Source organism: Gossypium raimondii, chromosome 12, assembly GCF_025698545.1.
Source record: "Gossypium raimondii isolate GPD5lz chromosome 12, ASM2569854v1, whole genome shotgun sequence".
NCBI lineage: Eukaryota > Viridiplantae > Streptophyta > Magnoliopsida > Malvales > Malvaceae > Gossypium > Gossypium raimondii.
In genome coordinates, this window is record NC_068576.1 from 56,986,744 (window position 1) to 57,001,967 (window position 15,224).

The 15,224-nt window shown below is 35.1% G+C and overlaps 2 protein-coding genes and 1 pseudogene across 2 annotated transcripts; 2 read left to right on the forward strand and 1 right to left on the reverse strand.

Moving 5' to 3' along the window:
• Nucleotides 1–107: 107 nt before the first annotated feature.
• LOC105762298 (pentatricopeptide repeat-containing protein At4g02750-like) lies at nt 108–2,221 on the forward strand (annotated as a pseudogene).
• Nucleotides 2,222–3,688: 1,467 nt separating this feature from the next.
• On the forward strand, nt 3,689–8,986 carry LOC105765657 (uncharacterized). Its single transcript, XM_012584860.2, has 15 exons — nt 3,689–4,230; nt 4,325–4,501; nt 4,603–4,727; nt 4,813–4,951; nt 5,253–5,402; nt 5,489–5,542; nt 5,794–5,889; nt 5,974–6,033; nt 6,147–6,221; nt 6,302–6,355; nt 6,556–6,657; nt 6,750–7,382; nt 7,534–7,632; nt 7,729–7,836; nt 8,461–8,986. The coding sequence occupies exons 1-15, from the start codon at nt 3,826–3,828 to the stop codon at nt 8,611–8,613; spliced, it is 2,430 nt and encodes an 809-aa protein (XP_012440314.1). The 5' UTR covers nt 3,689–3,825; the 3' UTR covers nt 8,614–8,986.
• Nucleotides 8,987–10,265: 1,279 nt separating this feature from the next.
• Nucleotides 10,266–14,769, reverse strand: LOC105765659 (E3 ubiquitin-protein ligase ORTHRUS 2). The gene is made up of 9 exons (XM_012584862.2): nt 14,211–14,769; nt 13,045–13,577; nt 12,651–12,776; nt 12,290–12,389; nt 12,142–12,203; nt 11,951–12,053; nt 11,555–11,699; nt 10,877–11,091; nt 10,266–10,752 (listed from the first exon to the last, which is right to left on the reverse strand). Exons 1-9 carry the CDS (start codon nt 14,655–14,657, stop codon nt 10,486–10,488), a joined length of 1,998 nt encoding a protein of 665 aa, XP_012440316.1. The 5' UTR covers nt 14,658–14,769; the 3' UTR covers nt 10,266–10,485.
• Nucleotides 14,770–15,224: the final 455 nt, after the last annotated feature.

Consider the following 15,224-nt stretch of genomic DNA (forward strand, 5'->3'; position numbering starts at 1 on the left):
CAGATGTAAAAGAAACTACAAAATAAATATATGGATAAACTATTAAAATAGTCATTTTTGTTTGCCTCATGTTACATTAGTAGTTTACGTTATCGTTTTGTTACGAAATGGTTACTCTGTCGTTAAGATCTGTTACCTTCCAAACGACACTCTGACGTAGCAATTAAAATGAATTTTAAATGCCAACGTGAATGTTTCAGCCAAATAAATTAATTGATTTTTAATTAAATAAATTTAATTAATTGAATTTTATAAATTAATTAATATAAAATATTGATTTGATTTCTCGAAATAATCAACACTAATGCATCATATTAATTCTTGAATTGGAAAAAAAACCTATTGGTCTTTTTATTTTTTGCAAAAAGATTGTTTCTTTTCATGTTTTTCTAAGACAGACAAAAATAACCTGTTTATATTTGTTTATTTGTTTATTGTGGGCAACCACAATAACAAGCAGATATAGAGGTTGGCGTGTTAATTTTTTTCTTCTTCTTTGTCGTTCTGCTCTTCTCTTCTATGATGGTAACAAAAAAAAAATCAATTGTTACTTCTTTTTAAATCGGAGAAAATTGGTTCTTAGGACAAAATTTTGTATTCTATTTTCATTAAAAAAAAATTCTCTCCCAACTAAACATTCACGTTATGCACAAAATGATGAAATTGAAGAAACTAGGAGATTGTTTAATGAGTCTCCGGTTCGAGATGTATTTACATGGACAGCGATGGTGTCTGGTTATGTGCAGAATGGACTGGTTGATGAAGCTAGGGAAACTTTTGAGCAAATGCCACAAAAGAATATTGTTTCATGGAATGCAATGATTGCAGGGTATGTACAATGTAAGAGAATGGACATGGCTAGGAAATTGTTTGACAAATGCTATTTCGAGATGTCACTACTTGGAATACAATGATCACGGGGTATGCTCGGAGTGGTGAGATAGCTCATGCTAGGGACTTTTTTGATCGAATGCCTCGACGTAATCCTGTTTCTTGGGCAGCAATGATTGCTGGGTATGCTCAAAGTGGTTATAGTGAAGAGGCTTTACGCCTTTTCGTGGACATGAAAAGAGACGGAGAAAGGTTGAATAGGTCATCATTTGCATCTGCCTTGAGCACGTGTGCGCATATTGCTGCTTTAGAATTGGGGATGCAGTTGATGGGCAGCTGGAGGCAGGATATGAAAGTGGGTCCTTTGTTGGAAATGCCCTGCTTTTAATGTACTGCAAGTGTGGAGGCATAGAAGAAGCTTGTAGTGCATTTGAAGAGATAATGGAGAAGGACATTTTCTCGTGGAATACGATGATTTCTGGTTATGCAATACATGGATTTGATAAAGAGGCCTTAAAGATTTTAGAGTCAATGAAGGCAGCTGGTTTCAAACCAGATGATACAACTATGGTAATTATTAATTAATTTTAAAATTTAACCTGCTATTAGAAATACTCTGGCCATATGTTATTAATTCATTTCCTTAAACATATTCCACACTCAAGATATGGTGTCAACCATGCCCCAAAAATAGCATTTTAAAAAAGAATCACATGTCCTACCCTAGTGGTTAACTTGAGGTTTAGCTGAGGTGAGTGTTAATACGGCTTATCTTCTCAGAAATGGAAGGCATGTGTTAATCTGATGCATTACTGTTTCGATTTTCTATGGCAACCTTCGTCTAGGAGAGGCAATCGAGAAAACTCTTTAAATGTGGAATATTTTCTTCTACGTCATATAGTTCGTAGTTTTTTACTCGTGTAGTTTATTGTTTCAGGTCGGAGTACTGTCAGCTTGTAGTCATGCTGGCTTAGTGGATAAGGGCATGGAATATTTCTACTCGATGAACCAAGATTATGGTATAACAGCAAATTTACAACACTATAATTGCATGGTTGATCTTCTTGGCCGAGCTGGTCGATTGGATGAGACCCAGAAGTTGATCAGAAACATGCCCTTTGAACCAGATGCAGCAACATGGGGTGCTTTACTTGGTGCAAGCAGAAATCATGGCAATACCAAATTAGCTGAAATGGCTGCCGAGATGATTTTCGAAATGGAAACTGAGAATGCAGGAAGGTATGTTCTTCTCTCAAATTTATATGCAGTTTCTGGTAGATGGGCTGATGTTAGTAAGGTGAGATTGAAAATCAGGGATACCGGCGTGGAGATAGCACCAGGGTGTAGTTGGCTTGAGGTCTAGAACAAGATCCATACATTTTCAGTTTGAGTCAAGGAATTTTCAAATTCAATAAATATTGTAACTAAAAATACCAAATAAGTTCTAATTTAAATAAAATAATAAACTAACCTTTAGTCATCTAATTTTCATAAATTTTCATCCTAAGCACCAAAAAATTAAATGTTTATTTGAAAAAAAGTAAACTACACCGATAAATTTCTGCTTTGTGTTTAAAATAGATGCTAATTTAAAAGTCTTAAATTAGGTGAAAATTAAAAGTTATTTATTAATTATAGATATCCTATGTGGAAAATAGAAAAAAATGAGTTGAAACCCCATTTTAGATTTTTGTCCATTTTATTAAAGTGCCTAAAATGATATAAACAATAATGCTTAAAATGAAAATTTATTAAATTTAGGTGATCTTCTATAGAGTTTACTCTTATCCAAATAAAAGAAATGAATGAATCTAAAAAAGCAAAACCTTAAAACAAACACCAATCCCATAAGTACTCGTTTTTTTTCTTTTTTAATTTCTTATTCTCACCTCGAAATCTTAAGTGGCGCTTCTATCTCGTTATTCACGCTTAGCCTTCATCTTTTCATTGTGTAGGGATGACAATGGAACGAATTAGGATGGGGGCGGATGTTGCTAAATTTATTATCGCTCTACAGTTGTCATACTTCACAATTTACAACACCAATTGTTTCGCTCCACTATGAATGTAGAATCTCGAAAACCACTACCACCTCCGTGGATGTCGATGCATCCAACCCTAGCCCACTTCAATTGAATTTTTGCTATTTATTTTTAACATTTTTAATTTTTTAAATGGAAGCAAATATTTAAACATGAAGATATAAATATTTTATAACATATTATGACATTTTTACCTTTTTAATAATTACATATGTACAATGATAATATAGCAATTTCGTATAGTGGAGTGGGGTGGGATAGATCAAGCAATTACCATAACCACTCTATACCCACTCTCCCCTAAAAAAATCGTCTCACCCCACATCCACTTTTCAAAGGAAAAAATCCATTCTATTCGGAACGGATTAGCTCAAGTTTTGCTGTCATTTTGATCCAATGTGCAACGTCATACATGAACTTTGATTTTGGGAGATTTTATACAAAAAATTTTGATTTGATTTAATTTTCACAAAACCACTAACAATATTATCAAATTAACACTATTTTCGATTTATATATTGCATACACAAACAATTATATTAATTAGATTTCAAAACAAATTTATGTGTTAATTTCTTTAAATATGTACAATTGACTCAAATTTAAATTTTCATGTATATATATAAACCACAATTCAAGTTTCATGTGAATAATTACAACAAATCAAAGTTCATCTATAAATTTGAGATTTATCCCTTTTTAAATCTTGGCCCATGTCCATTAGCCGTTACTAGTTTTACAATTTAGACCCAATCTTAGTCCAAGAAATTTGGGTTCTTAGGGTTAGGGCACATCACATCATCATTCTTTTAAATCTTTGACACATTTGTTTCTTTGCTGCTCCAGCAATTGCCGGTTGCCGCCTAAACTAAGTAATCCTGTTATATTTTAGGGTTTTAGCGTTCAGTTCCCACAACCCTAGAAACAGAATTGGGAAAATCAACTTCAATCAATGGTTTCAATGGTCAGTGGCTCAGCGGAGCCTCTCTCTGCATCGGGTCGGAGCTCAGAGAAGCTGAGCCTCCCATCCCTCCAATCCAAAATGAAAACTGACCCGGAAGGCTATGAAACGGAGCTCCATCTCATCCGCAACCAATTCTATTCCGCTCTTGAGCTCTTTCAACAGCAAGCGGCTCTGAATTTCTCCTCCATCAGTGGCGTCGGTGCTGACCCAAGTGTGGCTAAGGACCTCAGTGACCGTGCCATGTTCTTGGCCCATGTCACGCCGTTCTATCCCAAGCAGCTCGCTGAGTTCCCTTCCGATCTCGCCGCGTTTCTGAAATCATCTGCAAGGACTCTTCCGTCAGGGCTTAGATTCCATGCCACTCAAGCCGTTATTCTCCTCGTTAACCGGAAGGTGAAGAAAATTAGTTCGTTGTGAAAGCTCAATTGGGCATTATTCTTGGATGTTTTGAATTTAACTACAAGTTTTGAATTTTGGTATTTGGCAGATTATTGACATAAAGGACACTCTATCGTTGTTCATGGAATTGCAGACACTAGATGATAGGAATTTGAGGAAATTAGCATTTTCTCATGTTGTTCATAGCATTAGAAGAATGAACAAGAATCATAAGAATGAGGCCAAGAATCGCTCCCTTCAGAATATCTTGTTTGGCTTATTGCAGGTCTTTGAACAATTCCAGTTAACAATGCCATTGGAATAGTAGTTTACCTGATTTAGAATGTTGGGTTTATTTTTTAAAAATATTTCTTATTTTTATTATAGCAAGATGATGAAGCAAAAGCGAAAAGGTCTCTAATTACTTTATGTGAACTTCATCGAAGAAAGGTTTGGTTTGATGAAAGGACAGCAAATGCAATTTGTATGGCATGTTTTCATTCATCTTCTAGGTATGTATGATTTTTGTATGGTTAATAGTTGTTGTTTATGCTATTGAGTGTTTAGTGAGTAAATTGTTTGTATTTGGTTTTGCAGAATAATGATTGCTGTGCTCTCTTTTCTCCTTGATTATGAGAAGATTGAAAATGATGATGAGGATTCAGATGATTTAAGTAGTGAAGATGAAATGACACAAAATCCCCACGTTGTTATCAGCAAAGAGACAGTTTACAAGGTTATTTCATCCTCTGATTTATTCTCAATTTCGTTTTTCTTTGATCCATTCTCATTTTTTGTTATTCGTGCCAGCTAGGTAAAGTTTCCTTGTTCCTTGCTTAAAATACTCTTAGCTTTGGTAGCTATAGGATAATACAAATAAGTTTTTGGTAATTGAAAAATACATGTATATATACACGGCTGATGTATGGAATTTCCATGCTTAGCTGTTTGACTGGTTTTTTCCTTTTAAGAATTCTAGTTGCTTGCTGTTTTTCTTTAGATCACAATATATATGGTTGGTTTTAATGAATTTTCAGGCACACCATAAGGGTACAGCTGCTAGCAAGAAGAAAAAGAAAGCGAAACTACAGCGTGCTATTCGTAGCATGAAAAGGCAGCAACGCCTGTCATCAGAAAGTAGCAATTGTAGTTATTATTCACCCCTTTATCATCTGAAAGATGCACAGGTTAAACCCTCTTCTAACACCTTATTTATCACATTTGCTGTAATATTGTCTTTTGTAGAAATCATAAAATTCTGTTTTGCACCCAGGGATTTGTAGAAAAGCTTTTTTCTCGCCTTCAAACCTGCAATGAACGATTTGAGGTGAATGCTTTTCCTGATGTTTCTAATTTGGAAGATTTTACACTGCCCCGTGTGGCAGATTCAACCTTCTGTAGCAATGATACTGTTTAGTGTTTTTTTCTATTATTTTACATATTTCCTTGTGAATTGAACGCCTGACTTCAGGTTATAAAAGTTTTAGTTAGGCTTACGTGTAGTTTGCTTTGACCTGTTAATTACCTCTTACGTTAAATGCCTCAGTAATTTCGGTTTCCTCCTTTCTTTAACTTCAGGTTAAAATGATGATGTTGAAAGTAATTGCTAGAACAGTTGGCCTTCACCGTCTGATATTATTAAATTTCTACCCTTTTCTTCAAAGATATGTTCAGGTATGTTATCTACATTCAAGTTTTCTATTATAAACATAAGACTTGCTCTTGTTAATATGTGCCAAATATATTCTTCTTCTGCAGCCTCATCAGAAAGATATCACTAATTTACTGGCAGCAGCAGTTCAGGCCTGCCATGATATGGTATGGTTTTCGATTTGATAGTTTGAATGCATCATTCTAAATACTGTTTTTTATTCTCTTCGTACATTAGCCTTCTCTGGTTTCCTGCCACCAATTGAATCTTGTTTAAGCAGGTTCCTCCTGATGCAGTTGAGCCATTGTTCAAACAAATAGTAAACCAATTTGTACATGATCGTTCACGCCCAGAGGTATTGATTATTACTTAAAAGCTGCTTTATATACCATTTTTCTTTTTACTGATTGATCAAATATTTGCTTCATGTTTTAGGCCATTGCTGTTGGACTGAATGTGATAAGGGAAATATGCCTGCGCATGCCTTTGGTAACTATCTATGTCATTTGGTTTCTGAATTCACCCCCCCCCCAAACCGCATGCACATACAAAATCTGAAATTGACCTTATAAATCCTTTTAAAATGAATTAATCGCTATAAGTTACTGTTTTATTTCATTAGTGCACTCACTTATGCAGACTATATTGCTTAAAATCTTTTAAGACAATCATTTATTTCTTGGTACTAGTTGATGACTGAAGATTTGCTACAAGATCTTGTATTGTATAAAAAGTCACATGAGAAGGCAGTGTCAGCTGCAGCTCGCTCACTCATTACTTTGTTTAGAGAGGTATGTATTTGTCTTTAGGTCTTCCTATACTTTTTCTTTGTTTCTTCTTGTACCTTGACTACTGCATGCATCTCCTCTTGTTTTATTCTCAGGTTTGCCCATCACTGCTGGTTAAGAAGGACCGAGGCCGTCCAATGGACCCTAAGGCAAAACCAAAGGCATATGGAGAAGTCAATGTCCTTAGCAATGTCCCTGACATTGAATTATTGGAACAAGACGATGACATTGGTGGCAGTGAGGATGATGAAAGTGGAGATGAGGCTGTATATATTAGTTCTGATGATGGCAATGAAGACAATGATGATGAAGAAAGCCAGTATACTGCAAATGATGGGAGTGAGGATGAAGATGTATTGGATGAAGAAGGTGATGAGAATGACAGTGTTGATGAATACGAGAGTGACATTGATGATGCCAATGAGGATGACAGTGATGATGAGGATAAGGGCGATACAGAGGAGTTGGAAACTGAAGAGGATGATTATAATGAAGAAGTTAGTGGTTCTTCTAAAGCAGGTGACAGTGCTGGAGATGGTGGAAATGAAGATCAAAAGGCCAAGGCAAGTAAGAGAAAATTGTCTGATTTCGAGGGTCAACTTATTGCTGCTGATACAAGTCTTCGAGCTTTAAAAAGGTTGGCAGAGGCAAAGACGAGCCATGCTTCGTCAGACTCAGTGGATGGTATTCTCTCTGATGAGCATTTCCAAAGGATCAAGAAACTAAAGGTATGTTAAGTACGTTCTAACGAACCTAAAGATCAAGTTTACGCCTTGTGCAGATCGATTTATTACACTTTCTATTGTAAGAAATATACTTCATTACAAAGTTTCAGACATGGTAAACTCATCTTTTGGGGTCTTTCATTTATCTTATCAGGTTAAGAAGGAAGCAAAAACTGCTTTGGCTCAACAAGGGTTTAAGATTCCAAGTTCTGATCAACTAAGTTTCAAACGAGTAGATCCCTCAAAGCTTGAAGTATGTATTCTCTGTCTTAACCGATAAATATACTTTTCCGAATAAATGACTGTTCCTATAAACGTGTATTCACAAAGTTCTATGCATTCTTCTTAGGCCCATGTCCGACTCAGGCTTAGCAAGGAGGAAAGGCTAGCATTGGTAAAAGCAGGAAGGGAAGACAGAGGGCAGTACCAGGCTCGAACTGCCATCAAACAGAAAAAGGTATTTTGGTTGCTTTTACAACTTATGCTTTTTATGCTTTTGGGGTTTGAACGTTTTGTCCATTTATTCTGTTATTAGTCTCTGTACTTTATGAAAGTTATACATTTAGTCACTATTCTTTAATTTGGTCATTTTTAATTCCTGTACTTTTCGAATTATAAAATTTCAGTCCTTACCAATCAATAACCGTTAAATCTAATTAATGGATTAACGACTATAATTTTCGTCAAGACTGAAATTTTAAAATTCGTCAAGACTAATTAATGGATTTAGAATGATCCACTCAGAGAATATATAACTACAACTATATGCATGGTACTAGACTAGTAAAATTTAATCAAACAGATTTGACTGTTACTCTTTGAGTCAAGATTAAAATTTTAAAATTCGAAAAAGTATAAAGACTAAAATTGGTGAAATCGAAGTACGGTGACTAATTGTAGAAATTAACCTTTCCTTGACATGATATGCACTAGCCATTTAGATGTTGGTATTAGTTTTAGAAATATTAGTTCACCTGTAAGAGGATAAGTCTGGTAAAAAGAGAAAAAGCTTTGGATTTACTAATGGTGCTAGTCTGTTAACTATTTGTTTTGTTTCCTTTTCGTGGTCCTGTGTATGCAGACTGGTGGTTTAAGCAACCGTCAGAAAGAGCACAAGAAGTATATGCCGCTTGCTGCGAAGAAAGCCAAAGCTCAAAGATCTCGACAAGAGAAAAATAAGAAGAAGTCACGTTCTGGCAAACAGTTCCGTGGGAAGAAAGCTTGGAAGCAATGACAACATTAATTTTAACATTCATACTATTTCCATCCAACACAGGAATGCAATGATGTTTGAGCTGGATTGGTTGGTCAGATTAGGAATCGGCTGGGGTATCGGTTTGGAGAATGGTACTGAATTGGTTGAACCGTGAATCGATACAAACCGGTTGAATTGGTGAAAAAATAAATTGAATTGGCAGTTGAGTTGGTTTTTTTTAAAGATTTTTAAGTAGCTTGACCAGTTCGATCATTGATCCGGTTTTAAAACTACAAATGTTAGAAAAGTTTTATTTATATCTTTCCTTTTTGATAACAAGTTGCGGTAGAGTTTTTTTCTTGTAACATATAACTTGACAAATGGATATTAAAACACAAATTTTGCTCTGTTACTGCAGTGATCATGCTATGTGTATTTTTTTTTTGTGGTAATTGCTTATGCACTTTATATTTTCTTTTGGTTAATATGTTTATGTTGTTGGATTATTAAAATTCTTTAATTGATTTAATGTTTAATATTTTTAAAATTATTTGACATATCTGGATTTTATAATATATAAGATAGTTAAATTGATTAAATATTATTTTGGTAAATAAATATCATCCCATATCATTACAGTAAAAAAATATTAAAAGTATATTATTTTGATATCTTTTCCACAATTTTACTTATACGAGCATTATAAATAAATAATATAAAAGAACAGAGAACGAACTTGGAAAACATGAGAATTCAGCATTGAGAGAAAATTAGGCATTTGAGGGTGGTTTGAATGGGCTAGCGACCCCATGTATTCATTGATAGAAAGGGAAGAGGGGCCAGCATTAGAGTGGTGCACGCGCAACACAGGAAATCATTTTACCTGATTGGATAAAAGATTGGTTGATTTGACTAGACATGGAGTTGGATCGAATAATGCCTAATTGCATTTAAATTTGTCAGAGAGATGAACTCGGCATTTGTAAAAACAAATTGCATAATTAATATTTTAATAATTTATTATCATAATTATAGTTATTATACATATAAATTTTAATGAATTCAATGCCTTTTATCACATCGGTTAATATTTATTAAAATCTCAACGTCACTTCTAAAATTAAAATTTTCACTATTTATAAAATAATTATTTTTATTTTATTATACTCAAAGTACAAATGACATTATCCTGACTTGTTGAATTTTTTATTCCACTAAGATACACAAGATACAAATACAGTTAAGTCAATTGTCAAACTTCGAATGGCTATGTTTTTTTTTTTTTTTCACATTGTACAAGTGAATTCTTATCCGTCGACCAGTAACGAAGAAAACAACTCCACAAACAATATTGAATAATGTCATCATTCTTAACCTGCATGTACCATTCTTTCTGTTCAACTGGCAATTTTAGGATAATAAGACAGTTACTATACAAATGACATGTACCGATGTTCAAACTGACAAACTATCGATTCATCAGTAAAGCTGGTTTAACCAATTTGTTTAAATAAATCAATATTAAAAATTCAATTCAATCAGTCCGTATTGATTCTCAAATCGATCATTGATTCTCAAATCGATCGATTCAATACTCTTCTCCGAACTGATATTGCGGCTGATTCCTAATTCAATCAACCTGACCGGCTATTCCAGCCCAATTCAAACAACCTTGATTACCACATCAAAAATACCAAAAGAAGGGAATTTTTTTCATGATCCATAGAAAGCTTCAATGATCTAAATTGAATTGTTCTGCACCAATAAAAGAACTGTGGAATTGATCCACAAGCATAAAACTGAAAACTGATACAATTTTCAGCACAAAATGAAAAGTAAACCCAGAAAAACAAAACAGGTCATTCAAGTTCAACGTCAGACGATTGCACCTGGAAGGTATGTGACAGAGTGTCATTCACAGTCAGCTACTACTTGAGTCGTATCCACTTTCATCCTCTTGCTAGTTCTTTTCTGATCAGAATCGGGAGGAGGATTCTGCAAGTCATCGTTGGGATCAGGGTTCTTGGTTTTCTGGGCAGTTTCACTGTCGCCAGAACCTATGTCTGCATTTTCCTCTGACTCGTCCACCTGTTCCTCACTCAACTCTTCAACAGCGTCCTGATTCTCCTCACTCTTTTGCTTCAGTGACTCTATCACACCCATTAGTTCTCGGTTGACCTAACACATTAGCTCGGTAAACCAACTGAAGATAGTAGAATTGTCCAGCAAGTAACCTTATAATCTATTTTTCAAGCAACTTTTTTTCTGAAAGCAAAACATTTCTGCAAATAACATGGCACACCTGAAGGTTTTGAAGAAAATCAGAGATGTCGGTTGGGCAAGCAGGACAATGGAGCACATTTTTTTGTGATCTAAGTGTCCGGCCACCTTTGCTTCTCTCTCTAATAGCAGTCTTACCAGAAAATGCAGCTTCAAAACAAGATTTGCAGAAGTTGTGGGCACATGGAGTTGTAACTGGAAGATTCATAACTTGCCGACAGATTAGACAACTAAACTCTGCACATAAAGCATACCACAAATCAGTAAGAAAGCTTTAGGGAGAGATGAATAAATACGTATCAAGCATATATTTTATTTACAGTTAAAGTACCTGGGAGGTCGCTGTATCATAGGGACTAGATTAAATTATTCCCTCTATTATTCTATAGAACAATTTAATCCCTATACTATTAAAAAAAATCAAATAAGTTTAAATTGTAACATGGTTAACATTTACTGTATAAAAAATAACTTTAAAATTATTTTTTTCAATTGTAGTTAAATTACAAACAAAAAAAAATCTATTACAGAAGAATCAAAACTTTAAAAATATTAACTCTGTTAAATGGTAAAATGTTAACTTTTTTCCAATTAAGCCTTGCTGGATTCTTTCTAATAGTAGAGGGACTAATTTGATCAGGTATAGAGCAGGGACAGAGTAACCCAACACAAATAGTTATGAAAGGAAAAAGAGAACAACCTTTGAGTAGTCTTTCTCTTACAGTTGTAGTATGTGCTTGCCTTATAGCTTTCCTTGCCCTTTTCCTTTCTTCGAGATCAGCCGCATTCACTGGCTTTTTGCTGGGAGGCGGTGGTTTTTTCCATCTCCAGCGATTGTCCTCTTCCTAATTGAATTAAGAATCACACAAACACGTGGGAAGAGGAATCAGACTGTAGGTGTGATATCAAAGACCAACCTCTAAAAGGGAGGTGTTTCACTATTTAACTCCACTAGTTATAAATGATAAAATGAATTCTCCAACACAAAATACTGACAACAATGTTTTTCATCAAATTGAATTCTATTTAGCAGATGAAACCTTAATAGAAAAGAAAAAGAAAATGAAGAAATCTCAGTAGAAACTGCATCTCTTACATCAAAGTCCCATGATGGACTTTCCTTTCTCTCAAATACGTCAGTTGCCTTCTTCAACTCGGGAATGGCTGGTAAGGGCCTAGGTAGATCTCCATGATCATCACTACATTATTAATGTTCAAGAAAGCTTAGTGGAGCTAAAGAAGAGAGGAGAGCAGGAGCCCACAAATATATATATGAAAGGCAGAAACCTTGTCCAAGGGGCTGGCTCATTGTCGCATCTCACAAACAAATATCGGCAAACTTTAAATCCCTGATGAAAGAATATCCTATCAATAAACTAATCTATAAAGATCTGAGTAGAAAGCAACTTTGATGTGTCTGATAGATATTTGATACCTGTATTCCAACTTTTCTCCAACATTTTTCAATTCTGTAAATTCCATCATATCTCACACCTTTCTCTGGGGCATATGAAGAACGTTTTTCTTTGTGAGACCTACACATCAAGATAAAACAAAAGTTTTTAGTAAGTAAAAGTAGCTTCATTGGAGTAGGTCTCTATGATAAGACTGTTGACTCAAGAAGCAAATATCTAACATGGATTGACTTGGCACAACCAAGACAAAAAAACCCATAGCCGTTGGAACCTTAAAACTATAATGTTAACCTATTATTGAAGCTTCAATCGCCCTTTGCACACATATTGACAACCAATTATAGAAACAAAGAGACTTAAGCTTCATGTAATGAGAATTGCCTTACAACTCGGACAGGATAGCCCATTTTGCAGCTTACTCGCAAAGCCTCATTCATCTTCTCAAATTTTTGATCAAATGACTGTTCCTTGTTTGTCCGCTTATTTCCACTGAGATCTCTACCTCCACTGCCATCAACACCCAGAGATATAAACAATTGTCAAATGGCCACATGAATAAACGTCAATAGATAAACTTCCTCAGCTAACCAGGAAAAAGCTAATAACATTGACACTCTGTAACTGACTGTTCTTGAATAAATAAAGTATTAAAAAGTAACAAATCATTAACATCCGCTGGACTAAACAGTCATCAATGCACTTTCATTTTACAAACATGTACAATGAAAATGATGGGATAGCATGCTACTAATATGTATAACCCTTTGAAACAAACCTTCCTGTGTAGAGAAACCACTCCCCATGATCCTCGTCATCCTCATAACCTCCTGAGAGAGCTACAGATTGAGCACCATAGTTCGACTGACCAGCAATGCCTGCAACATGTGGAAGGTGAGCACCCCATTGCCGGCATTCCAATCTGTCTTCCCAACATTCACCAACAAGCACACCCTGATTTCTAGCTGGATCATTTTCGGCTGTGATTGGTCCAAAATGATCAGGTGGTACAGTCACAAATATCTTCCCACTAGCAGCATTAGCTTTTCCAGGTTTTTGTGCTCTCTCTGTAGTGAAAGCCTTGTCAGGCCGGTCTTGATTTTGTACAAAATGGTAAACTTTCATTGGCCCTGCAGCTACATTTGATTTCGATAGCTTTGCCATTCTTATAACAGATACAAGTGTAGAATTAATACGAGGCTGACTTGCCATTTTGGGGGGAATTATTGAGCGACATTTTGCACAAGTACGCTTCCCTTGCCCTATCCATTTCTGGAAGCATTTAAGGCAGAAATTGTGGCCGCAAGGTGTCTGTAGCAACATGAATTACACATATATCAACATTTTATATGCATAAGCATGTAATGTAACTATTCATCCTTAAGGGAATTAAGGGCCAAGAAATCAAAAGTAAATTAAAACTCTTTACAAAGTTGAAGATGAAAACAAATATCTGACTCCAATGACATAACAACCGCTTTTGATTATAAACATTAACAAACTAGTTGAAACTAAATAGCCAAAACATAATATGAAATGCAACTCAAAAGAATAGCATCACTTATAATTGCAAACTAGATGGCCTTTTAAAGCTGCATACTATAATTAAGTTCACAAGTAATTCGGGTTCATGAAGTGAATCATTTTGAACAGAAAAGAAAAATACTCTGAAGCTACAATATAAGATTCATGCTATATAATTTTTTTTTCATTTATTTGTTCCTTTCTTCAAATATATTTACGTTAAATATCATTCGTATTTGTATCTAACTTTTTAGTTTTTACCAATTGATTTTTAAAAATGTATTTGATCAAAATAACACAGCTTAAATTTAAAGCACCATCTAGGGGGGAAAGGGCTAGGACGTTAAATGATAATGAACTCAACAGAGCTTAACATTTCTGAGAATAACATTGGGGGGAAAACAAAAGAAAAAAACGAACCGTAACAGGTCTGTCAGGTAACAGCATGCAAAACGAACAGTTTAAGCTTCCATCAAGAACGTCCAAAAAGGAGCTCTCTTTCTCTTTCCCTTTCTTTTCTTTATCCCCATCTTCTTCAACTCTCCCGCTCACCAGCTCCTGCCTCTTCCTCGCCTTCTCCTTCTCCGTCAACGATTCGTCCGACTCTATTGCCCTTATCGCCGCGAATAACTCGCTAGAGGTCCCATCTAAGGCGCCCGCAGCAGAAGGAAGAGGATCTCCGGAACAGTCGGGGCACTGCCATTGCAGTGTAGAAGCTAGGGTTTCGGGAGGAGAAGCCAAGCAAGCCACGTGCCAAGGAGTCGCGCACGTGCTACAAATCAGGGTTTCCTCCGCCAGAGGGGTGACCTTGCAGCGCATGCACGCGCCATCTCCGTCGCATGGAAGCTGGACGCTATCGTGCGCCATTGGTAACAAGCAATGAAATGTTGATGCGCACGTTAAGAGACGTTGGATTTGGTGATGGGACTTTCGAGAGAAACCAAAAATAAAAAGAGAGATGGAGATTGGGAAGAAATGGATGAAAGAAATATTTTACATATATTGAAAAATAATTTGAATTTCAAAAAAAGGAGGGGAACAGAAAATTTGTAATTGACGATATTGACCTTGCTTGATTCATTTTTTTAAATTTCTGCCATTTTAATTTTGAAAATTACTATTTAGATTCTGATAAAACAAAGCTTTATAATTTCAACAATCTACATACAAAATACAAATAAACCATTTTAATATTTTAATAATTCATTTAATTTTGATTTGGAAAAAATATCAATAACCATCCAACTGCTTATTGTATGGGACCAGAGGAGGGACTGCTTTGGAATTGATGATAAATATATAATTATGAAGGTTCTACCCTTTTGACTTTGCCTTTATTAGATAAATGTGATATAAGAAAAGTAAAATTTATATAAAATAATTTAATAAATAACACTTTCAATTTTAATTTCTTATTGATATATTTACTCAAAC

What these genes read in the sequence shown, in the direction of transcription:
- LOC105765657 (XM_012584860.2), top strand. Translation starts at nt 3,826, where the DNA reads ATGGTTTCAATGGTCAGTGGCTCAGCGGAGCCTCTCTCTGCATCGGGT. An exon ending in TCTTGTTTGGCTTATTGCAG is followed by an intron (nt 4,502 to 4,602) that starts GTCTTTGAACAA and finishes TTTTTATTATAG; the next exon opens with CAAGATGATGAAGCAAAAGC. An exon ending in ATGATCGTTCACGCCCAGAG is followed by an intron (nt 6,222 to 6,301) that starts GTATTGATTATT and finishes TTCATGTTTTAG; the next exon opens with GCCATTGCTGTTGGACTGAA.
- LOC105765659 (XM_012584862.2), bottom strand. Translation starts at nt 14,657, where the DNA reads ATGGCGCACGATAGCGTCCAGCTTCCATGCGACGGAGATGGCGCGTGC. An exon ending in GGAGAAAAGTTGGAATACAG is followed by an intron (nt 12,204 to 12,289) that starts GTATCAAATATC and finishes TTCTTTCATCAG; the next exon opens with GGATTTAAAGTTTGCCGATA. An exon ending in AAGAGAAAGACTACTCAAAG is followed by an intron (nt 11,092 to 11,554) that starts GTTGTTCTCTTT and finishes CTTTATGTGCAG; the next exon opens with AGTTTAGTTGTCTAATCTGT.